We start from the raw sequence: 24,843 nt of genomic DNA, 5'->3' as shown, positions 1-24,843 counted from the left end.
GGAAGGACTGTTTATAGCAGGAGAAACAAGGATTGAAAAGTCTAAAAATAATTGATCTTTTCAAAAATATACTGAGAGTATCCTCTTTTTTCAAATAGTGCTTTGGCTATGTGGTGTGTGATTTACCGTAGCTAAATTACATAATTTGAAACCCTTAAAACTAATCTGAGAACATGTCTTTACCCTGTGTTTTTTTCCTGCACTTGAGAACACGTCATTTTAAAAATGCTCTCTTTCATTTCTCCTTGATCTTCAGATTGCGGATAGTATAAAGCCCTTGCGCCCTTATGAGCGCTTTGACACTCTGAGACAGTTTCTGGAGTACGATGGACACGTTTTACGTTTTTACTGTATGTGGGATGATACAGAATCCATGTTTGGGGACCCACGAGAACTTATTCTGCACTATTTTTTGGCTGATGATACTATTGAAATAAAAGAAGTGATACCAGTAAACTCGGGCCGGGATGCTGTTCCACTTTTCCTCAATAGGAAGAAGCTACCAAAGGTGAAGAATAAAAAATGCAGCATACTTTGTTTTTTTGCCAACTAAAAGCGTAAATGCATTATTTTCAAATTCCTGTATTAGGAGTATAATGTTAATTACAGTATATTATCAAAATGACTGAGTATGACCACAATTACGAGATTTTTTTTCTTGCCCATGTATTTGATCACACAATAGGTACAAAAATTATAAAAAATAATTAGGCTTGGGAATGCTGTACTTAAATCAAGAAGAGAGAAAATTCAGATGGGCGAACTAATAGGTTTGTATTCTACAATTTCCTTTTCCTTATAATTTTATACTAATGGAGAAGTTTAAGTTTAATAGTTTAATACCCCAGCACACCCGTGTAAATCAGTGTAAGTCCATTGAAATCCCTGGAGTTACACCATCATAAAAATGATGTGCATTCAGAATTGGGCCATGATTTTTTCCTAAGTCCTTAGAAAAAGTCCAGTTTCAAGATTCAGCAATGTAAATTGTTGCTAGCAGCTACAGTATCATTGCTTTAACTTGAATTCTTAGAGTCGGGTCTAATCCAAAGCCAAATTGAAGTCAATGGGAGTCATTCCACTGACTTCAATCGATATTAGATCAGGCCCTTAGAGGGGGTCTACTAATTAGTTTAGTCCTCCATAACTTACTTACCATTTTAGAATTTAAACACAATGAGCATGAATCACCTTTGTGTCATTCCATTCTTATACTGGTGATAGACTTGCATCACTGTAGGTCTGGAGTAATTCAGTGTTGAATTATTTCCCCCCTCCTTTGCTTTTAATATTTGTTATAATATTTAATTCTGTAAGCCATAGGTGTTTATAGGCCAATTTTAAAAAAACAACCGATCCCTGCCTTGAAGAGCCAACAGTCTGGGACCCTGGTCTTGCAGTGAGTGCTGACTTAGCAGACCCTATACCCATGCACTGCTCATTGAAGGATTGGGATTCAAGTGTCTACTTCTCTCTGAAGTCAATGGAAGTTAGAGAAAGGGCAGCAAAAGATTACCCAAAATGGGGATGGTATACAGGAGGGACTGGGGTTACATTAAGAAATAATAAAATCTGTTTTAGTTATGTGCACATCTAGTTATGTGCACATCTTCATTTAAAAATGTTTTTTGGTTTTTTTTTTTTGGTTATAACTAGAATAAATTACTAGTATAAATTAAAAACCTACTATAGGAACATTTATTATAACATTCGTCACAATAGAATAGGCTGATTAGCTCTTTTCTATATTTGTGCAGCACCCAGCACAGTGGGGCCCCAATCGCGTTTGCAGCTTTTACATGCTACAATAATATAATAATAACTACCAGCAATAATAATAATCCTCAGAGCAGAATTTTATAGGTATACAATACTTTAGTTGTGCTAACCTTTGCTTTCCAGTTACTTCGGAGAAAGAGACTGTACCCTTAGGTGCACAATAGGACTCTGAATGTATAGTTTGAACAGCAGAGTGGCTTTGGAGGTCAGTAATATAAGCACGCCTCATTATGCTCACTAAAAATGTTCACACAAAAACAGTCATATAAAAATTGTCTCATACAACCACTGGTTTTGTTTGGTAACTGAAGTCTCTGTTTTTTGCTTTATTAGATGCAGTTCTTAAGCATCTGTTCTCTTTCCTTGCAGTATGCTCCAGCAGGGCTGTATCAGCCTGGTGCAATCACAGATCGCACAGTTCTCAATGTGTTTGGAGGCTTAGTAGGAAACAAAGGCCGTTACATTCTGGACAATCGTAAGGTCAGATATTTTTGAATACCTCAGGCCATCTAACATAATTACAGTTGTTTTATCGTTTCTAAAATCCTGCTTATCTAAAACAAAGAAGGTTATTTGTAAGAATGGTGGTGTCACTGTAGAACTGCTTAAATGAGCAGTGTTGAAATTTAATATGCAGTGTTTGTGAAAATGTTTAGAAAAAGCTTTAGCTTGGAATGGGAGTAAAAACATCTAAAATGTGAAATATGGAGGGTTTTTTTTGTTAAAGATCAAATATTTATGTAAAATTCCAACAGCTTGGTTTTTTTAGAAAGTTCCATTTTATTCTGAGATTCATAGAGGTGCTTCTTAAATCTTTTTTTTTTCTTTTCTTAGACAGGAACTGTGCATCAGGAATTTTACAAAGACTCTGACCTGACAATAGGGGCAGTGATCAATGTTTGGGGAAGGAGGGTAAAACTCTGTGACTGTGATGAATTTACTAAAGAATATTATACGACAAAGTATGGAATCAGTAAGTAGTTATATTTATCCTTTTCTGTGCCCGCTTTTAAACTTTGAATTTAAAAGAATCTATTAATAGCAACCCTTTTATTATTTTTTTTAATTAGAAACCGGGAGCTATAACCTGCTTTAAGTAGCTAACAGCAAAATAGTAGTTTTGCAGGGGTCCCAGTGGAGTTGTTATAGAGTCAAGGCCAGAAAGGACCACCCGTCTGACCTCCTGCACATCACAGACCACTAAACACCACCCAACCACATCCAGACCAAGCCCAACAACCAGCATTAGACCAAAGTGTTACAGTCTTCAGGAAACTGAACTATTGTGTGCCAAAGTCAGTGAACAGGACTGAGGTGCACTGATGCAATGGCAGGGAATTGATTTAGTAAGATATACCCAGATGATCCTAGCAAGTGACCTGTGATCCATTCTGCAGAAGAAGGCAAAAAATGCCCAATGTCTGTGCCCATTTGACTTGTGGGAATGTTGCTTCCCATCCTTGGATATGGTGGTCAGTTAGACCCTGAGCATATGAGTGAGACCCACCAGAAGCCCCTGAAGTGTGAGATTTTAGGAACATAAGGCATGAACTGTAAGAGATGTCCAGAGGTGCCTAGCCCAATCCTCTCTCAGTGCAGGAAACCCTGTCATACAATCCTACTTCATAAATTACCTTAAACCTAATTAGGTTGTTTGCCCCCACAATTCCTGTTGGGAGGCTGTTCCAGATTCTCACCCTTCTGATGGTTAGAAACCTTCTTCAAATTTCCCGCCTAAATTTATTCATGGTCAATTTATACCCATTTATTCTTGTGCCAACATTGCCCCATAGCTTAAATAGCTCTTTGCTCTCCCTGTATTTAGAGAGAGCAATGATATCCCCTCCCAGCCTTTGTTTTGCTAATCTAAAAAAACCAAGCTCTTTTAGCCTCCCCTTGTAAGGTAGGGTCTCCATTTCCCTCATCATCCTAGTAACCCTTTTCTACACCTGTGCCAGTTTGAATTCATCTTTCTTGAATATGGGTTATCTTGTGTGATCTATTTAAAGCCAACCCAGATTTGCATGTTATGCCCTTGACTGTTTTTATTTCAAAACCAGAACAATAAAATGATCCTACATAAAGGCTATTGATTCTTCCACTTCCCTGTTCTGATATCCGTACCTTCAGTCAAAGTATGTAAAAGAATGTACATCTGAACATGTGTGTACACTGATTTCATATTCTTCCCCATCACACTGCATTTTGTAAAGATGTCAGATGATCTATTTTCTGAAAATGGTAGCTGAGTTTAGATGTTTGTCTCCCTTGAGATGATTCAGTGCATCCTCACAACAATTGTGTTTTCCTGCACAATGATGCTGGCAAATCTACATTTAATGCTCTCTACTATACAGAATCTGTGCAGTCTGGAACATCACAGCAGCTATCCCATAAAGCCTCAAGAATTGCAAACTGGAACACTGAATTTTGGAAAACAATCAGGGTTTGTCTCCAAGATGGGAAAACATTCTGGGAGTATGGGATTTAGTTTAGCAATCCCAGAATTCCCCATTCAGAATCAGAGCTGTTTTTAGTATGGGTGTCTCCTTGGAAGAGCAGTTTATCCTACCATCAATTTAGTTATCCAGTGAATAGATACTAACATGTATCTGGACTGCTCAAAAGTGGTGAGAAAAGTGCTGCTACAACTCTTTCCTGACATGTGAAACCAGATATCAGGGTAGACTTGTTTGTGACCCAGACTCATGACCAGATGGAACACAGAGTTTGGACCAAAGTCCAATTAACTCCTTGGTGGAATGAGGTACTGTAGTGCTGTAGAATGACAGCAGCAAATGACTGAAAAACATCAGAAGGAGGAAGGCCACCTTTTTATTTCTCTGGAGCTTGGCCCACTATTACAGTAGAAGCCTTTATTGAAGCTAACTACACATATTGAATACTGCTGCTTGCCTCACTTGTTGGCATTAGAAAAAAAAAAACAGTTGGAACAATACTGGTGCAAATATGCCAGACATTAAACAAGACCCTATCAGAACATGTTGTTAAAATGAAGAATGTCCATACCGTGATTGCTGGAATGGTGAATGGGGCTTCTGGAATTGGGGTGGTGTGGTAAATGAAACACACACAACTATTATCTGCCCACCAAGTAATACAGCTAAATATTACGGCTGCAAAGGTTGTTTCCCTAGCGTAATAGTGGCTAGTTGACTGCTGGTACTAGTTTATGGATATTAACTTCAGCTAGTTGGGCAAGTTTATGAGAGGTCAGAATGGCACACTGTTTCCCATGCAAATATCAGAAAAATAAATAGTGTGTATTAGGGTGGTAGGATCTATGATTCTATGTAGAAATGCAGGCATCTCAATATGACCCACTTTGTTAGCAGGGGTTAGAACCTTGCATAAAGCTGCTAAGTTCTGCTGACTTACCGTGACGTGTTAACCCCCTGGATACCTTATCAGGATATAAAAAGGAGTGACCTTTTAGTCAGAGGGGACTAAGGGTAGAGACAAGGAGGTCCTGTGGGTAATTCTTGGAACAGGTAGGGTTGGGGGAGAAAACTCAAGGTTGGGGTTTATGTTTTGTTGTTTGTGAGTTACCAATAAATTCAAACCCCAGGAAGAGGGTATGTTTGTCCTCCATGGAGCTTGTGCAGACTTTATTTGGAGCGGGCAGAAATACCTCTGTGGGCTTGATCATGCAATGTGCGCAGCACTCTGTTCCTGATCCAGAAAAGCATTTAAGCACATGCTTAGTTTTAACTTGTCTTCAGTAGGACTGTGCCCTTGGCAAAGGTTAAGCACTTGCTTAAGTGTTTTGTTAAATTGGGACCAGAGTGCTCAGCACCTTCCAGGACCAAGCTCACTGGTGCTGTTGCGACTTTGAGTTACCCATCTTACCTCTTGCTGTTCTTTGTTCAAGCATTTATTTGACTACATGGCTTCAGCAGGAGTTGTATGCTAATAGAATTGCCTTTTAGGAGGACAAGGAGATTTCTCTTGAAGTGCAGTTGTTATGATAATCAATATGTTTCCAATGTTTCTGCCTGTTTTGCTCTGCATAATATTTGTGAAAGCAAAGGGAAAGTTTTCAAAGGACAGCAGCTTTGTAAATGATAGCTCATGCCCTTCAGCGGGAAGCCTGACATTATTATGGATGCATGCAGCACTGGTCTGAATGCAAGAGAAAGACACCTTAATGTCGGATATAGTCTGCCTAAATTTTGCTAATGCAGCTGCATAGAAAGAGAAGGATGATCTGAATGCAGCAATGGCCACATATACATTATAGACAATGAATGCCCAAATGAAATGGGAAACATACTCTTGAGTGTGTCTCTGAGGAGAACTATATTTATGCTTTTTACTTACTGTCTCATCATAGCACAGAAGTAGAGTAAGAAGTGTCCTTTCATAAATAATATTTAATTAATAAATAATAGAAAAGTATGTGGAGGGGGAAGAGGGCCTCCTATTATTCTTGTGAGCCAAAATTAAATAGTGTCACATTTTTGGTTGCACTGCCAACCATGTGACAAATAGGTGCTCTTGTAATATTCCTTTTGGAAGGCAGGAGAAAAGGAGGCATTGCCTCTTTGTTTTACTTGGTAGGTGAACTGTGAAGCAGGATCTCATGTCACTAAAATAAAGTTGGAAACTAGGGGAGGCCTCTTCTATACCTGTTGGTTGTTGGCAAATGCATGAACCTAGCATTATGTCCAGTACTAGTCATCTGTGTTTAGTCCAAGGGAATTGCAAGTACCCCTTCACTGGTACTTTTAAAACTCCATTGAAATTGGAAGCAAAAGATGAAATCTCAAATTTGAAAGCTGATTTCTTGCCAACATAATGCTTTTGCTATGCCACCGAACTGGTCCTTATCACCAGTTTTGCTACTGAGAAGACTACATAATATTCAAGTTGTTTTTATTCTTAAGGGGGACTGGATGGCTCTGGGGATTAATAATGGGATATAAAGTTTTTTGCCTTGATGTTGCTGGTTCAGATCTTGTTTCGTGATTGAAAGTGGTTAGAATGTAGTGACTGGTATGTTATGTGAAATGAATTTGAGGGTGTCAGTGGGTAGGTGTTCTGGTCACCAAAACCAGCACCACAGTTAGGTTCTTGAATTGCTCTGGAGACTGAACTGCTCTCTCACGCATAGAGTATGTCTTCACTACACAGATAACGCAGGCTTTTACCTGGGTTTTAGCCCGAGTTCCCTAATATCTAGATAGAAAATCCTCTGACTCAGATCTGAGGGTGCTTTAAGCCCAGGCTATCTTACATTGCTCAGCTGGAGGCATGGGTTAGAGCCCATTTTCACTTCGGCTAGAACCCACCCACTTGGCAGTGAAGATGTAGACAAAATCACTGATGTTCTGGTAGTCCTCCGATGCCCTTCCCACAGTCCCTCCAGACAGACAAGTTCTCCCTCAACTGACTGGGAATGAATCCTACAGCAAAGGAGTATGGGATATACCTCCCTCCCATCCCTCCAGATACGCATGGCCGAAGGCAGAAACAGTGATGACACATTAAGTAGGGTAGGACTGTGCAGTGGGGGCACTCACACTTGGGCACCTAACCCAGGTGCTCAGACCCAGATGTCAATTATCCAGATTAACTGTGGAGTGAAGACATACCCATCGAGATGATCCTTCAGTTTCAAGATTGAGCTGCATTGATGCAGCAGGGTGGAGAAGACTGCCAGTGCCTATGGTGTACCTGTCCTGTCCATGAATAGGATTTCATTACCCAGGCTTTCAATACCACAGTAAATTCACATTAAAGTGTTACAAGGAATGGTACAAGGTCATCATAGTAGGGGACGACCAATGAGGAGATGGATAGATGTTGTGCAGCAGATCACTGGAAGATCAACTGCTGTGTGTGCAAAGTTAGCTATGGATTGAGAAGGATTCTGAAAATATTGCTATGCTATCAAGAGTAGTCAGACTTGAATAAATGGACTTTACTTACTTTATTTTCTGTATTGGTCCCTAATGATTTGCAAGATTTCTTTTGTGAAGAACATATAAGAACATCGGGTTACTCTGCAGATTATTACAGCAAGCGACATATTTACAAATGTTCAAAAATACTTCTGCTAAACTGTTTTGTTACAGACTTTCAGGACTTTAATAGAGATAAAATATGAATTCAGGGATAACAAATCATTAAATTCTTAGGAATTGGTTCTGAGGGCCAAAGTTAAAGACCATACAGGAATATTACATAATTACACAGAGCCCAATCTAGACTGGCTTTATGTAACGGGACCTGGGAAGACAAAAAATGGACACCTAAATACAACAGCAATTGAATACTATAGTATTGTGTTGATATCGTGACTTATTAGTGCTATATTAAGCATGGTTGATTACAGGTATGGCCGACACATTAAAACACGTGTACAGTTGCTGAGTACCAAGAGAGTAAAACTAAACTGAGTAATTGTCTCGTCTACTAGACATACACTAGGTGGCACCCTTGGAGTGCAAGAAAGATCTTAATCAGTGTTCCACTTGTTATGTAGGTCCCACAAATTAAAGCGACTGTAATTGAGAATAATAAACGTTATAAATCTGATAGTTCTTTTTCAACTAGAGAATACATGTGTGATCACCTTGTAATTCAACATACAAACTCACATAGGGGTTTTTCCCCCTCTCAATATGCAGAGACTTATGTACACAGTGTTTTGTTTTTTAACTAGAGTCGGACATGTAACTCCTCACACGCTACACTGAAATTTTCTAGAGGGTCAATATTGCCAGAAATAATGTTTTTAGAAAATAATATTTTGTCATGTGTTTACTTATATGATTCTACTCTGTTACAGTGATGGCTTTTGGTGTAAAATTTGAAAATTTCCTAGCAGGAGACTTCTTTTTATGTATTGATTTAGGATTTGAGCCCCCCCAGACTAGTTGCGCTATATCTATATCTGTATATATAAAGGGCATGTGTAACTTCTGAGGGAAATACATTGGCAGCTTTGTTTTTATAGAAACTCCTCTTGACTGGTTCAAGAGGAGGCGTTAGATTTTCCATTAAGAACTTATTTTCAACAGGATATGTTGCAATAGAAGTAACTGCTGAAGGAAGCATGGAGAAGGTGCTTCTTGTGTTTAGGACTTATACTTAGGAGAAATTCTGACATCTGAATTCTTGCTCTACTTTTCAACAACAAACTTGTGTTAGATAAATCTGAATTTAAAAGAGTAGGTTGCTATGATCTTCGTTTATTAGCATGTTCTAAATCACCGGCTCTCAAACTCCATTGTGCTGCGACCCCATTCTGACAACAAAAAGTACTACATGACCCCAGAAGTGGGGACCACAGCCTGAGCCCACCAAAGCCCGAGCCCTGCTACCTGGGCAGAGGGCCTGTAACCTGATCTCCATCGCTCAGGACTGAAGCCCAAACATGAGCCCCACCACCCAGGGTGGAAGCCCTCTGGCTTTGACTTTGGCCCCAGCAAGTCTAACACCAGCCCTGGTGCTCCCATTAGAATGGGGTTGTGACCTACTTTGGGGCCCCGACATAGTTTGAGAACCCCTATTTTAAATAGATATGTAGACTGAAAAAGCACTTCAGGAAAAGTTTGAATTGGCCCAAATTTCACCCTTTTCCTCTACATGTGCCAAAACCAAACCTACAGTACAACAATGTTGGGGATGTTTCAGATAAAAAATTCATTCTTCATTCAATCAGTTTTTCTTCCTATAGAACTGTGTGTAAATTTCACCATTTTCACTGGATACTTTTGTTTTGGTAATGAAAAGGGAAAAAATAGTGAATTAAATCTCTCCCACTCCAGGTAGAAGAGACAAGGCTTGGGAAGAAAAAAAAAAAACCCATTCTTGTTTGTGGCCATTGTTGTACACTGCCTTTCTGAGGCCCTCAGTTCTTTCATGGACCATGGATGCTGTGACATCCTTCTGGCTGGTGATTTGCCTAGTGCGTTGTCCTTTTGTTTTCCAACATCTATCAGTGTTGCTTCAATGTTAATAAACTTTATTTTCAGGGAAAATAATAATCAAAACTGTATCTGTTTAGGTTCTTATGTCGGCTGTAAGCCTCAATAGCTGTTGCAAGTCGTAATACTGGGAAACACAGGTTCAGGGGAGCAACTATGGCACGCTAGAGCAGCAGCTGACACTGGGGCAGCAGGATCTTTGCTAGATATAGGGATCAGGGTGGACCTTATAACAGCTTGTTGAGCTGACAGGCATATGTGAAGAGAGGACAGATTGGTTATTGGTCATGTTCATATGGAGAAAGGGATCATAGTTGTGGAATAATGCTGATGAGTGAGTCTGGAGCTAAGGCAATATATAAGAGTAGGGTAGGGGAAGGACTATAAAAGTAAAGCTTCAGAAAATTTGGATGTATTTGGGATAGGACTGAATTTATTGGCAACTTGCCAAGACTGACATAAACCTTTGAGTTCTTCCAATACAAACATAGAAATTGACAAAAAACAGAGAAAAATATCACAAGTAAGGAATTTAAATTGTGGAATGATCCCAAGGGGTAAGAGTTGAAAAGTGGTTTTAAAAATTTGGTTCTTCTGTTTAGGAATAATATTTCCCTTCCTATTGACTGATTTCTGCCAAACATTACTGGGTATGGATGAAATCCTGGCCCCATCAAAATTATGATTGCAGTTTTGCCACTGATTTCAATAAGGCCTGCATTTCATCCTATAAATAGTGAAGCAAGCATGATTTAAAGAGAGAGGTTCTGCTCTGTTACTCGGATATATTAATAGACATCTATACTGAAAATGCAATATCTTTAATAAAATAGCATTATCTGAAGAAAAAATCTTGCTATCTTATTTTCTTATAGAGGATTTTACTCCAGTTCCATTCAAGGCTCCACCTCCTCCAAAAATAGAAAGGAAGTTTCCACCATACACTGGATTTGGCTCTGAAGAGGATTCTCTAGGCTCCTGCATGAGCCTTCTTCCCCAACCTCCCCAGAAAGATTTCAAGAAATTCTTGGAGAAAGACAGGTATTTTAGTGAAAGATAATCCCAGTTGTGGCAAGATGGCCGATGTTAGTATGGTGGGTCCTGCGCTTTTCTTGGCAGGGGGCTAAGATGCCACCTCTTGCCCCTGCTCTTGGGCCACTGAGGTCCCCAACAGTGGCCCGGGAAGGTGGTAGAGGAGGGAAGCAGGGGAGGGGTCTGGGTTTGCTCCTCACTCTGAGCCCCAGCCCCTCTCAACTCCTGTGGGTTCTTACCCTCTTCCCCCTTGGGTGAGGAACCTTCGGTCCTTGGATGTTGGGGGAGGAAGTCTCCCTCCCCTGCGGGGGCGGGTCTCCCTTACTTCAGTTCTCTGTTTTTTCAAATCTTACAACACACCTCCAAGTTCCAGTCCTCTCTCCTTCTCCTCCTCCCCTGACTGCCTGAAGCAGGGGGTTTTATTAGATTCCCGACAGGGCTTAATTGACTACAGGTGCTCCAATTAACCTGTAGCAACCCTTCCTAGTCTACAGGGAACCACGCCTTAATTAGCCTAGGGTTTATATATTTCCCCTCTACCACTGCTTCCTGGCCCACCTGTATCACATAGTCAATATTTTTAATTCCTAGTTGCAGGGGAGAGTGGTGTTAAGTGAAATCTCAAGGTTACCTGACGTAAGTTTCCAGGTGTATTAGGACTTGGTTAGCAACATTGCATTCGGCATTTCTGTGAACTAGGCAAATACGGTCTTCTATGAAGTTAGGGTCTAATCTGATTCCCATTAAAATAAATACAAAGACTCCTTTGACTTCATTTGGCATTGGATCAGGCTCTGAGGGTATGTCTACACTTGGAGTTAGGGTGTGATTCCCATCTCGAGTAGACATATTTGCACTAGCTCTCATTGAGCTATCGTACTAAAAAAAAGTTATGTAGCTGTGGTAGCACATGCAGTGGTGAGAGGTGGTTGGGGCTAGCTGCCCCAACTATGAGCCAACCAGACCCCGTGGATACATACTTGGGGTGGCTAGCCCGGACTGCTGCTGCCACTCCCGGTGTCACCGTTGTTCCACTACTATTTGTAGCATGCTAGCTGGGTGAGAGTGTGAGTATATCTACTTGAGCTGGCAGTCACCTCCCCCAGCTCCAAGTGTAGACAACTAAAAAGAATTTCAGAAGATCCACAAATATGATATAACCCCCGTTTGTTTCTCTTGAGATTTCCTGAGAGTTCTTTTCTTTGTTGACTGGTTTTCATGCACAGTTGTACTATAGCAATATGAAAACATTAGCACCTTTTATTGCCATTGTGGGTTATACAGACTGTGACATGATTTATGAGTCCTGAGTAAAAAACAAAGCTGCATTGCAGATCTGAGGTTCATTAACCCACGTGTAGAGCCTTCAGAAAAGGAGAACGCTATTAGAAGACTTGGTAAAATTTTAATAATTTATATAACCTCTGTATATTTTAAAATAGTAACGTCTAAATCAATAAATATACTATTGTTGAATTCATTTGGTTTTCACATTTAAAAAAATAGCCACATGGGAAAAGAATCTGATTGGCCAAATTTCCTGGAGAGGGTCCTGACATGTATTTTGATTTGTATTTAGGTTTGAAAATGAATACATCTAAAAAATGTCCGTCCCCCCCCAATTAAATTTCTGGAAATAAACTTTCAGCCTGATTTGCAATTGAGATTGAATACAGATGCAATCAGAATCTGTAATCAGAGAACCAATTGTGCCCTGAAAAATAATTCCTTTCTATCTGGCTGACCCTGCTTAGCTTTGTTAACCCCAGCTGAAAATTATTTTTGAAAAAATAGGGAACTTCATTCCATTTCCTGTCCAGACCAAGAATAACACAGTTTATTTCACAAAATGCGTTTCCAAGTGATGAAAAGGTTCATCATTCTATATACTGAATTTCTTGCCACTTCTTCTGCCCTCATAGAAAAGGCCTCGAAAGTAACCTGCTGCGCTTTCTTGCAAAATTTATTACTGATAATCCCATTGACAAGGATCGGCAATTCATTATTTCTTATTTTCTGAGTGATGACACAATTTCAGTGTTTGAGACCCCACAGCGAAATACAGGTAAGAGATAATAATCCTCTGGAAGCAATTCCAAGAGCTCTGCTGCTTTGATTAAAATGTAGTGATCATTAAACCCTAATGCAGAACTCAGTTCTAATGGAAGCCTGTGCAAATCCTTTTGAATTCAGTCAGATCTACATTTGCTTCTTTTGGGCTTGACAGAGGTCTACTGTTTTACCTTAATAGTAGTTTGTTGTGCTAATTTATAATCTGTGATACTCAGAATGAAACCATTTGTTGTAAGACAGCACTTCACAACATTTAAAGTTATTGGCTCCTAAAGATGGTGGCACATATTCTATTTGCAAATCTTATCCAGGGGAGCTTGCTTTTGTTATAGGTAACTTATAGAAATTGTATTGTTGTCATTGATGGTAAATAGGGATAAACCCATAGAAAACATAACAGATTGGAAATCATACAGTAAGTTCTATGTTTTGCAGGATCAATATTATTATTCTAGCTATATGTTTTCCATTATATAAAGGCACAGTATAAAAACAAAATCATTGTAATTATTTTAATATATGTAACAATATCTTAAACAATATTCAGTTTATTGGCATTTGAAGGGTAAATTTGGTCTTGTGCCAGTAGCTGTCCTAGTGACCTACTAGAGTGACATTGATTTGAATTCGAGGAGACAGCTCATCCAGCCTTTCTAGAGATGAACGCTTCAAGTTCTTGTCCACATATATTTCACTGTTGGTGAGCATGCATCCAATACAATTAAGTCCAGATACTTTGGGCCAGCAATGTTCTTTGGGGGTCATGCCTGCGCCCTGAGTATTCTGGTGCCTCTGAGGGCCAAAAGGGCAGGGCGACCCTACCCTTCATTTCCTTCTCCCTTCCTCTGGGTATGGGTTGGAACTTGCAGTGTCCAAGCTTCTTTGCTCATTATGTGGCCTATTCTTTGTCATGTAAATAATTCTGGATAGTGGGGTACTTAGTAGTTAGTTAGTTAACAGTGTTATTGTTACAGATTTTTGGTAGTAATTCCTTTCTTCCTTTTAGAAGGAAATTCACTTTTTTTGTTTTCCTGTGAGTTAGCTCTGGTACTCAGATCAGTCATTATGGCTGAGCAGAAATCTCCAGGCTTCAAAAATTCCTCTTCCTGCAAGGCTGTAATGCCTTCCAATGATGGGCACACTAGATGCTTGCTGTGTCTGGGTGAAGTGCACATAACAGAATCACGTACCATCTGTAAATCATTTTCTATGAGAACCCAAAGAGCTAGGGAGTCTCCTCTGAAAATATTCTCTCTGGAGAGGTCAGTGCATCCCAGTCAAACTTCGAGACACCTGGAGCAGCAGTTTCTTAACACTCATCATCTCAAAGTGCTCTGGCTGCCTCCTTAACTCCTGGAGTCAAAGTGGGAGCAGAAGCAGCCAAACTAGGGAATGCTGCACTGGGTGTGGGGTAAAATGGGGCCTCATGGGGTGATCTCTGACTATAGCATCTCCTTGAACCGTGAACTATGCAGGGGAGACTTCCCGCTACTCTGGAGGTACTAGGATCCAGGTGGTGCCTCCCCTTTTCCCTTATAATGTGGCCTAGCTGACCAGAGTCTCCAGCCGGCTGGAGCAGAAATGACCAAACTTTTAACTGGACTTTCTCTGCCCTGTGTTTGATTGGGTGTTCCAGCACACTCCTCTCCCTCCCTCCCATTCTTTTCACCTCAGCTTCACACCACACCCGTCCCTCATGCCCTGGCCTTCTGTGTCCCATCTCCTTTCCCTTTTCTTTCCATTTAACCAATCTCTTCCTAAGTAAATCAACACCCTAACACCCCCACACAAAAAAAAACTTGTGGAATTAGTTTAATGTTAGCTCCCATCACACTATTCACTCTGCCATTGTTAACAACTCCTTCCTCAACTCTCTGTTTCTCTTGTCTATTTAGACTGTGAGCTCTTTGGGGCAAGGACCACCTACACCTCTGGGTTTGTACAGTGTCTCGCAAAGAGGGGTCCATTCTTTGTTGGCCCTTAGACACTATGATATTATTTATTTATTACTGTAGCACCTAGAAACCTCCGTCATAGACCAAGATCTGATTGTGGTAGATACTGTTCAAAATAAACATGATTAATAATTAATAACAATAGCTACCTGTAAAGATCCATATTTCTAGTTTGATAAAATCTCAGGGTACAGAGGAAGGAAAGAGCACGGGACCCACAAAGGAAAGAGATCTCTGTCCTCTTCCTCAAGGAACCATAAATCCTCTCCAACTTCAGAAGAAAAGGCACCCAGTCTGGCACTTGTCACTATGCCTCCCTTGGTAACGCTTAAATCTCTCAGTACAGACCTCTCAGCACCCAGGCCCTGATGTCTCTCACACTAATAACCCCGGCACCATGACCATCTACTCACCTGTCTTTGTTACCAACATATTTGGTATCGAAATCCTATATAGCATTGAAAGACCTACTGGTCTCTTCAGTGCTGGACTATCCACTATTAGCAATAATGAAACTGCCTCCTCCAGCCCTGACTGCTGCTCTGACACTGGTACCAGGTACATTAGTGGTACCAACCAGAGCACAGACTAAAGGTGCTCCTAGCACACTAGCTGCTATAGCTCTTCCTCTCCAGGAGGACTATACATTCTCCTCCTCAGGTTCTGAAGGCAGTAGGGAGGTTGGACCAATTTGTTCCCCAGGGTCCAGATATTCAGGCAGCATACCATGGAGAGGGAGTCAAGGGTTGAGTTTTATTACCCTAGACATAGAAGCTCAAAGAGGGATAGAATTATCTGGTATCCTCTCCCTTGGCCACTTGTATCTTGTGCTTAACAGTACCTTTGTCTGTATTGGGCTCTGGGAGGAAATCATCAGGCTAGAAGGCCAGTGTCTGCCTCCCAATCCAGGATTAACTCCCCTTCTTCGCCTCAACCAACCCAATCTGCTCCACTCCAGCTGAACAGACATTAATGGTTCCAGTGAGGAATCCCAAGCAGAGGACATCTTAACCCAGTTTCAAACGTCCTCATCATCCCTGCCTGAGATTGTAGTCCCTGAGTCCTCTACCTCAACCCCAGAGGGCTATAAGATGTTCCAGGAATAGCTGACCCGCTGGAGATTCCAGCTGAAGCAGTACAGGAAAAGTCACAGAAGCTTCTAGACATCCTACACAAGTCCATACTTGGATCTCTTGCATTGCCCATCAAAGGTGGACTGCTAGAGTCAGCTAAATTGCTCTGGCAGACACCTGTCTCTTTGGTATCAGCATCAAAGAGCTCAGATCATCATCTCCACCTATTGTCTTCCCAGGGTATTGAGCAATTTTATACACACTGGCTGGCATCATGGATGGTTCTTGTGGTGAATGAGAGGTCACATGGAAGGCAACACAAAGCAACATCAAAAGACAAGGAACCCCCCAAAATAATTTTTTCTGGGTGGGGAAAATTACTCCACATCAAACCTCCAAATGAGAATTGTTAACTACCAAGCCTGGTTGGCAAAATACAATTATCTGAAGTGGGATTACATGGTTAAATTTGCAGACAGGCTTCTTTAAGACAGTAGGGAAGAATTTAAGTGGCTGAAGGTGAGGATGTGTTATGCATATCGCTCCAAGCAGCTTGTGAAGCTTCAGGTATAGCTTCTAGATCTATGGTGACCTCATTCCTATAAGGGATCCTCATGTCTCCGCCAGGGTGGATAAAAATCAATGATTTTTTTTTATTTAAATCTGATTGTTTTGATAAAATGCTTTTTGAGGAAAAAACCTATGTAAAGATAGATACATTATAGCTCAAAGATATTTCATCATGAATTAGAATTTATAATCCCTATTCCTTTAGCATGAGACAATATATTCATGTAATGTTTAAGAAAAGTTTTGTAAATGAGTTCCAATAGTTCATGGATTAGGGACCCAATCTTATGGGGTTCCAGAGGCTTCTGTATAGATTATTTAGGTTAATCTTTCTATAGTGCTCAGTCTAGAAGGTACCATCAGAGATGCTTAGTTTTGCAGTTCTCAAACTGTGGATTTGTGTCTCCAGAGATAACATGCTTGTTAACAGCAAAAATGTTTTAAAATAAATAAATAATATATAGAGGTGAGAAATAACAGACCTCAACCCTATTGTCTGCAAATTTGTGTACACAGAATCAATCGCTTACCTCTCTTTAAAAGTGCAAAGTTTCAAAAAGTTCAATGACTAGAAGATTGTTGGGGGTGGAATAGACCTGGACAAGGAGAAGAAGTCTGAAGATAAATGTGAGAAGGGAGGGACAGGCAGTAGAAACAAATGTGAAACTGTTTGAGCAGAATATTCCAGAAGTCTTGATGTCTATCTGAGTGTAGCCTTCATTGATTTGAGATCTACCATAATATTCTCTCACTAGGTGGGAAAACCCATAATGGCAGCAGGCCGTAAAAGAGACCCAGTTTGGGAATATTGTGGGTAAGACAGGCATGCGTGCAAAATGCAAACAGCGCAAGAAAGAAATGCAAAGCCTGGTTGCCCGAATGAAACAACATCATGAGAAGTATTTTAAAGAATCCTTATTGAGGTTACAGGAACAAACCATCCCAATATGTAGAAAGAATAGTAAATATGGCAGGCAACCAGCTTGGCTTAACAGTGAAATCCTTGCTGATCTTAAACACAAAAAAGAAGCTTACAAGAAATGGAAGATTGGACAAATGACCAGGGAGGAGTATAAAAATATTGCTCGGGGATGCAGGAGTGAAATCAGGAAGGCCAAATCACACTTGGAGTTGCAGCTAGGAAGAGATGTTAAGAGTTAAGAGAAGGGTTTCTTCAGGTATGTTAGCAACAAGAAGAAAGTCAAGGAAAGTGTGGGTCCCTTCCTGAATGAGGGAGGCAACCTAGTGACAGAGGATGTGGAAAAAGCTAATGTACTCAATGCTTTTTTTGCCTCTGTCTTCACGAACAGGGTCAGCTCCCAGATTACTGCACTGGGCAGCACAGCATGGGGAGGAGGTGACCAGCCCTCTGTGGAGAAAGAAGTGGTTTGGGACTATTTAGAAAAGCTGGACGAGCACAAGTCCATGTGGCCAGATGCACTGCATCTGAGAGTGCTAAAGGAGTTGGCGGATGTGATTGCAGAGCCATTGGCCATTATTTTTGAAAACTCATGGCGATCGGGGGAGGTCCTGGACAACTGGAAAAAGGCTAATATAGTGCCCATCTTTAAAAAAGGGAAGAAGGGGGATCCGGGGAACTACAGACCAGTCAGCCTCACCTCAGTCCCTGGAAAAATCATGGAGCAGGTCCTCAAGGAATTAATTCTGAAGCACTTAGAGGAGAGGAAAGTGATCAGGAACAGTCAGCATGGATTCACCAAGGGCAAGTCATGCCTGACTAATCTAATTGCCTTCTATGATAAGATAACTGACTCTGTGGATGAGGGGAAAGCAATGGACGTGTTGTTCCTTGACTTTAGCAAAGCTTTTGACACGTTCTCCCACAGTATTCTTGCCAGCAAGTTAAAGAAGTATGGGCTGGATGAATGAACTTTTATGTGGATAGAAAGCTGGCTAGATCGTCGGGCTCAACAGGTAGTGATCAATGGCTCCATGTCTAGTTGGCAGCCGGTATCAAGCGGAGTGCCCCAAGGGTCGGTCCTCGGGCCGGTTTCGTTCAATATCTTCATTAATGATTTGGAGGATGGCGTGGACTGCACCCTCAGCAAGTTTGCAGATGACACTAAACTGGGAAGAGAGGTAGATACGCTGGAGGGTAGGGATAGGATACAGAGGGCCCTAGGCAAATTAGAGGATTGGGCCAAAAGAAATCTGATGAGGTTCAACAAGGACAAGTGCAGAGTCCTGCACTTAGGACAGAAGAATCCCATGCACCGCTACAGACTAGGGACCGAATAGCTAGGGAGCAGTTCTGCAGAAAAGGACCAACAGTGAACAAGAAGCTGGATATGAGTCCACAGTGTGCCCTTTTTGCAAGAAGGCTAATGGCATTTTGGGCTGTATAAGTAGGGGCATTGCCAGCAGATTGAGGGACGTGATTGTTCCCCTCTATTCGACATTGGTGAGGCCTCATCTGGAGTACTGTGTCCAGTTTTGGGCCCCACACTACAAGAAGGATGTGAAAAAATTGGAAAGCGTCCAGCGGAGGGTAACAAAAATGATTAGGGGACTGGAACACATGAGTTATGAGGAGAGGCTGAGGGAACTGGGATTGGTTAGTCTGCGGAAAAGAAGAATGAGGGGGGATTTGATAGCTGCTTTCAACTATCTGAAAGGGGTTCCAAAGAGGATGGATCTAGACTGTTCTCACTGGTAGCAGATGACAGAACAAGGAGTAATGGTCTCAAGTTGTAGTGGGGGAGGTTTAGTTTGGATATTAGGAAAAAACTTTTTCACCAGGAAGGTGGTGAAGCACTGGAATATGTTACCTAGGGAGGTGGTGGAATCTCCTTCCTTTGAGGTTTTTAAGGTCAGGCTTGACAAAGGCCTGGCTGGGATGATTTAATTGGGGATTGGTCCTGCTTTGAGCAGGGGGTTGGACTAGATGACCTCCTGAGGTCCCTTCCAACCCTGATATTCTATGGTTCTATAAGTGTTCCTTCTCAGGAGGAAGCTGTGTTGAAGATGATGAAAGGAACATATCTGAACATGCAGGATCTTCAGGTTGGTAAACTTTTATTTCATAATCTTTCTTAAGGACTGCCTGTCTTCCTTCTGGACTATTCTTGAATTCTCATGTTTGAGCAAAAAATATAGTGGTATTATCATTTTAGATGCAGTTGTGATAAAAAAAATAAGTAGCTGAAATAGACAGATCTTCCTTTTACAATTTCACCTTTAAAGTAGTACTGAGTGTCAGGGAATGCAATGAGTAATGCTAAATGAGCAGTATGGTAATAATTAAATAACTGCATTGACTTATTTTGTTTAGGAGACTCCATCCTCAACATACAGGATTCTGAAGACTATCCACCTTTAAGATCACCATCATTTTCTATAGTTTCAGAGTTTTCTGCCAGTGATAGTGTTTCAGTCACATCATGTATGTCACATAGCCACAGTATATCACCTGTAGCAAAAAGAAAACAAAAATCTCCATCATCCAGAAACAGCCATAGATAAGTTTGTGATAAGAACCAGCAGATTACAGAAAGAGGTAATTGATGAAAAAATTGCCCCATTTGTTTATGCAACAAACTCTCATTTCCGTATGATTGAGAGCCCACACTTTATTAACATGGTTCAGTCAGTAAGACCAGGATACAGTCCACCAACAGAGCAGATGTTGCAGGCACATTGCTGGATAAAGTGTGTGAAAGAGAAATTGAGCAGTGTGTAAAAAGGTCTAGAGGATAAAATTGTTAACCTGAGTCTTGATGGGTTGAGCAATGTCCGCAATGATCCTTTTGTATGTGCTTGTGTGACAACAGAAGAAGGGAATGTCTTTCTTACAGAAACACTTGATACATCAAGAAATGCACACACAGCAGAATACTTACAAGAAGTAGCAGTAAAAGCTATAACAAACTGAGAAAAAAATATAAATGTCTAGTATGCGGCTTGGTCACACAGAATGCTGCAAATGTGTCCAAGATGAGAAGAAATTATTTAGAAGAGTGTGAAGAGAGTCCCAAGCTAATAACATACGGTTGCAGAGCTCATTTGATGCACCTCCTAGCCAAAGACTTCAGTGTTCTGGAAATAGAGGCTAATATTGTTGAAATTGCAAAATACTTCCGTAACAACCGCTTTGCAGCAGCTGCTCTGAAAAAAGTGGGAAGAACCAAGCTAACTCTCCCACAAGACATGCGATGGAACTCAGGAGTGGACTGTTTTGAGCACTATATCAAGAACTGGCCTAATCTGATGACAGTTTATAAACAAAATCATGAAAAAATAGATGGCACTGTCGCAGCCAAAGTTCTCAACGTTGATCTTAAGAGAAATGTTGAACACATGCTGAGTACCCTGAAGTCTATTTCTGTAGCCTGGAACAAAATGCAGGGAAATGGCTGTTTTATTGCTAACACTGTCGAAATTTGGAAGGAACTGAGTGAGATCTTAAAAAGAGAAATATGCAATGACAGAGTTAAATTACAAGTATTAAAAAAATAAATGGGACAAGCACTATCTCCAGCTCATTTTCTTGCAAGTATTCTCAATACTTGGTACTAGGGTCAAACCTTAACTGCTGAAGAAGAGGAGCTGGCTATGACATGGACATCCAGCAATCATCCCTCCATAATGCCAACTATAATAAACGTCAGAGCTAAGGGTGAACCATTCAAGAAATATATGTTTGCTGATGATGTTTTAAAGAAAGTCACACCAGTGAACTGGTAGAAGTCACTTAAGCACTTAGATTCAGAGACTGTTGAAGTGATAATTTCACTTTTAACAGCAGTAGCTTCTTCTGCCAGTGTAGAAAGAATATTTTCTTCCTTTGGACTAATTCATTCCAAACTGAGAAATCATTTGGGACCTGAAAAATCAGGAAAGCTTGTTTTTCTTTCCCAGATTATGAACAAACAGGAAAATGAAGATGAAGACAACTGAGTGAGCTGCAGAAGCCAATATTTCAAGTTTCTCATGTTGCCTTGGCTGACCTAGTCAATTTAATTTTTGTTTTTTGTTTTTAAAAAAATGTTTCATTTAATTATTTTAGTTTAAAACAATTTTAACAAAAGCAAACCTGATTTTTAAAAAACTTGAATGTTTAACTAAATTCAAAAATTCATATGCTTGTTTTGTTAAATATTACATGTTGCTGTTCAAGAAAAAAATCCAGAATACATAACGTTGTTGTTGTTGTTTTAGTTAAATAAAACAATTTAAATGTCTGTCTGATGATGTTCTCCTCCTAATACTGCATGGCAAGAAAATCCTCCAAATATTAATGATTAACCTGTTGAATAGTCTTCCTGAATCATGATTTAAATTAAATCCACCCTGGTCTTCGCTCTTTAGGGATCTCTAAAGTGATTCAAATAACAATTGAGGATCTCCCATTCAAGGAATGTGAACTCAGTGCTAAAGCAGATGAGGCCTTATGCTCTCTGAAGGACTGACATACCACACTGAGATCCTTAGCAGTTCTATACTGCACCATTGCATTTATCCTGAGTGTTCTCAGGATGTTCAGGCAAGATGCAGCCAGGATGATCATAGCTTCAGCATGGCTAACACAATTCTGGTACTTACACCTAAAGAATCTCTCCATCCAACCTCCAATACAATTGCTTCTCCAGCCAGTAATATCTCAGGCACTATCAGATTCTCCATCTGGATCCATGTTCCCTGCACCTTATGGCATGGGAGCTGGCTATCTGACCTGAGTGGAAAGATCCTATTAATCTGAAGTACAAAACATCCTAATCCGCAGTAGAAAAGATTCTACAAGGCATACTTATGCTGCCAAATGGAAGAGATTCATAATCTGGGTGCAGCATCAGTTATCACCATCCCTGGAATAGATTCCAGACATACTGGACTACCTTCTATCTTTAAAGAACTCTGGACTGTCAGTGAATTCCCAGAGGGTTCACCGAGCAGCCATCTCAGTTTTCCGCCCTCCACTTCAGTGATATTTTACACTTTCACACCCTCTGGTAGCTAGGTAATTATATCCCCCAGTCAGAGAACCTCCCCCTCCTCAGGAACTATAAATATTGGACTGATTTGGGCTAATGGGCCCACCTTTTGAGCCAATGGCAATAAGTTCTCTCTTTCCACTTTTTATTAAAACAGCTTTTCTGTGACAGCAACACTGGCCTGAGGGGTTGAGGAGATACAAGCACTTGATGGCATGCCCCCCCATAAAGACAGGGTGTCAGTAAGACCTCACCCTAATTTTTTACTGAAAGTGGTCTCTGTCTTTCACTTAAGTCAGGTCATCCCTCTACCTGTCTCTCACACCTCCCCCCCATCCACATTCAAATAAAGGTTAGGTGAAATGGGACACCTTACAGAAGTTCTTAGAGTGCTCTCCTGCTGTGTAGATAGGACTAAGCCATTCAGGGTATTTCTAAGATTATTGATATTTTATGCAGACAGGGTTAAAGGACAAGTCCTTTCAACACAGATGTTCTAACTGGATCTCTGCTTGTATCAAGTGATGTGATGAATTAGCAAACATACTCTCATAGGTGGGTCTAACATCTCAGTGTACCAGAGCAGAAACAACCTCTGTTGCTTCTTTGATAAATGTTCCCATACTTGGAGATACTAGGGTAGCTACTTTGGGCTCAATACACATATTCACCCAGCATTATTCCATCGTGGAAGCATCAAGAGCCGATGCTAATTTTGGTAGGACTGTTCTACAATCACTGGTTAGGTAGACTCCTAGCACCCACCTCCTTGTAACCTAGGTCATTGCTTGTAAGTTACCAACAGTGAAATGTTTATGGACAAGCTCTCAAAGAAGAAGAAATGGCTACGTGTAAGTTACAGTAACTGGTTCTTCGAGATGTGTTGTCCATATATGTTCCATGACCTGCCACCGCCCTTCCCCCTCCCCTCTTGGAGTAGAGGCAAAAATTCGGTGTAGAAAGGACTTGTGTTCCATAGCTTCTAGCTTTCACACTCTACTGTTCCATCCTACATATTGGATCCATAACTAGTTATAACAGAACTGTCTGTAGAAACAGTTGCTTCCATATATGTTATATCAACAGAGGGAGGATGCTGGTACAAATCCCACAGTGTGGAACAATATATCAGTGTCTTTCCATTGCTTTGGCTTTTGCTTATTTTAGATAGTATGCAATGCATATTGCATACACAAATCCTTTATCCACATTGATGCTTCCAGTTGCTGCTGTTATTGTTTATTCCTTATTTTATTATGAAACATTTGTGTATAGTGCTATAGGCATGCATGGCAACTCACATAGCAAATAAAGATATGTTCACCTCGGGCAGCTAAATTGACACAAGAAGACACTGGAAAGAGAACAACAAGCAAGGGAAATAGAGGGATGCAGGGAAGAAGAAATACACAGAATAAAGTTAAGGGTTTGTTTGGGTACTACATTACCTATTGTAGTAGTTCCTAGGTGGTCTTTTTTGTTTTGTTAATTGCCTTTAAAAATTGTTTAAATGGAATTTGCAGATTGTTGTTTGAGGGATTGTGAAAAGCAGTGGGTTTTGAGAAGAAGTATTCTCAGGGAGATTGCTTGGCCTACCAGACCAGTGAGGCCACTTCAGGCTCGGAGGGCAGCACTTAGGAGAGCACAGGCACTTGTGCGAGAAGGGAACAAAAGGGGATCAGTCATTGGCAGAGAGAGAGTCAGCATAAAGATAAAAGGAGGACTGGTGGCACCTTAGAGACTAACCAATGTGTTTGAGCATAAGCTTTCGTGAGCTACAGCTCACTTCATCAGATGCATGCAGTGGAAAATACAGTGGGGAGATTTATATATACACAGAGAACATGAAACCAATGGGTGTTACCATACAGACTGTAACAAGAGTGATCAGGTAAGGTCAACAATTACCAGCAGGAGAGCGGGGTGGGGAGGGGGCGGGGAGGGGGGAAACCTTTTGTAGTGATAATCAAGGCCCACCTTGATCATCACTACAAAAGGTCCCCCCCACCACCCGCTCTCCTGCTGGTAATAGCTCACCTTACCTGATCACTCTCACTACAGTGTATATGGTAACACCCACTGTTTCATGTTCTCTCTGTATATAAAATCTCCCCACTGTATGCATCCGATGAAGTGAGCTGTAGCTCACGAAAGCTTATGCTCAAATAAATTGGTTAGTCTCTAAGGTGCCACAAGTCCTCCTTTTCTTTTTGTGAATACAGACTAACACGGCTGCTACTCTGAAACCTAGCATAAAGATAATAGCTCAAATCAAGTGGATGAGGTTACCCAGGCATAAAGTGCAGAGTATGAAGAGGAGAGGGGCCAAAGACAGAATTCGGATGTAGAGAGGGGGTAAAGAAGAGGTGGTGCCTCCAGAGGAAATACTAGAGGGAGCACTCCAAATCAAGTATCTGAAAGTCAAATAAAAGTACATGAGTTCAGAAACACAAAG

At 40.8% G+C, this 24,843-nt stretch overlaps 1 protein-coding gene across 1 annotated transcript in view; it reads left to right on the top strand.

Annotated features, from left to right (window-relative positions):
- EFHC2 (EF-hand domain containing 2) overlaps positions 1 to 24,843 on the top strand; it is an 86,851-nt gene that overhangs the window by 39,162 nt on the left and 22,846 nt on the right. Inside the window, exons 5-9 of the mRNA XM_077807231.1 lie at positions 257 to 508; positions 2,149 to 2,259; positions 2,614 to 2,752; positions 10,610 to 10,775; positions 12,689 to 12,831. Of these exons, the coding sequence (XP_077663357.1) occupies positions 257 to 508; positions 2,149 to 2,259; positions 2,614 to 2,752; positions 10,610 to 10,775; positions 12,689 to 12,831 (811 nt within the window). The remainder of the gene's footprint in view (positions 1 to 256; positions 509 to 2,148; positions 2,260 to 2,613; positions 2,753 to 10,609; positions 10,776 to 12,688; positions 12,832 to 24,843) is intronic.

The sequence above is a fragment of the Eretmochelys imbricata genome, chromosome 1 (genome assembly GCF_965152235.1).
Source record: "Eretmochelys imbricata isolate rEreImb1 chromosome 1, rEreImb1.hap1, whole genome shotgun sequence".
Classification (NCBI taxonomy): domain Eukaryota; kingdom Metazoa; phylum Chordata; order Testudines; family Cheloniidae; genus Eretmochelys; species Eretmochelys imbricata.
Note: the sequence above shows the minus strand (reverse complement) of the source record. Positions and strands in the feature narration are given on the sequence as shown.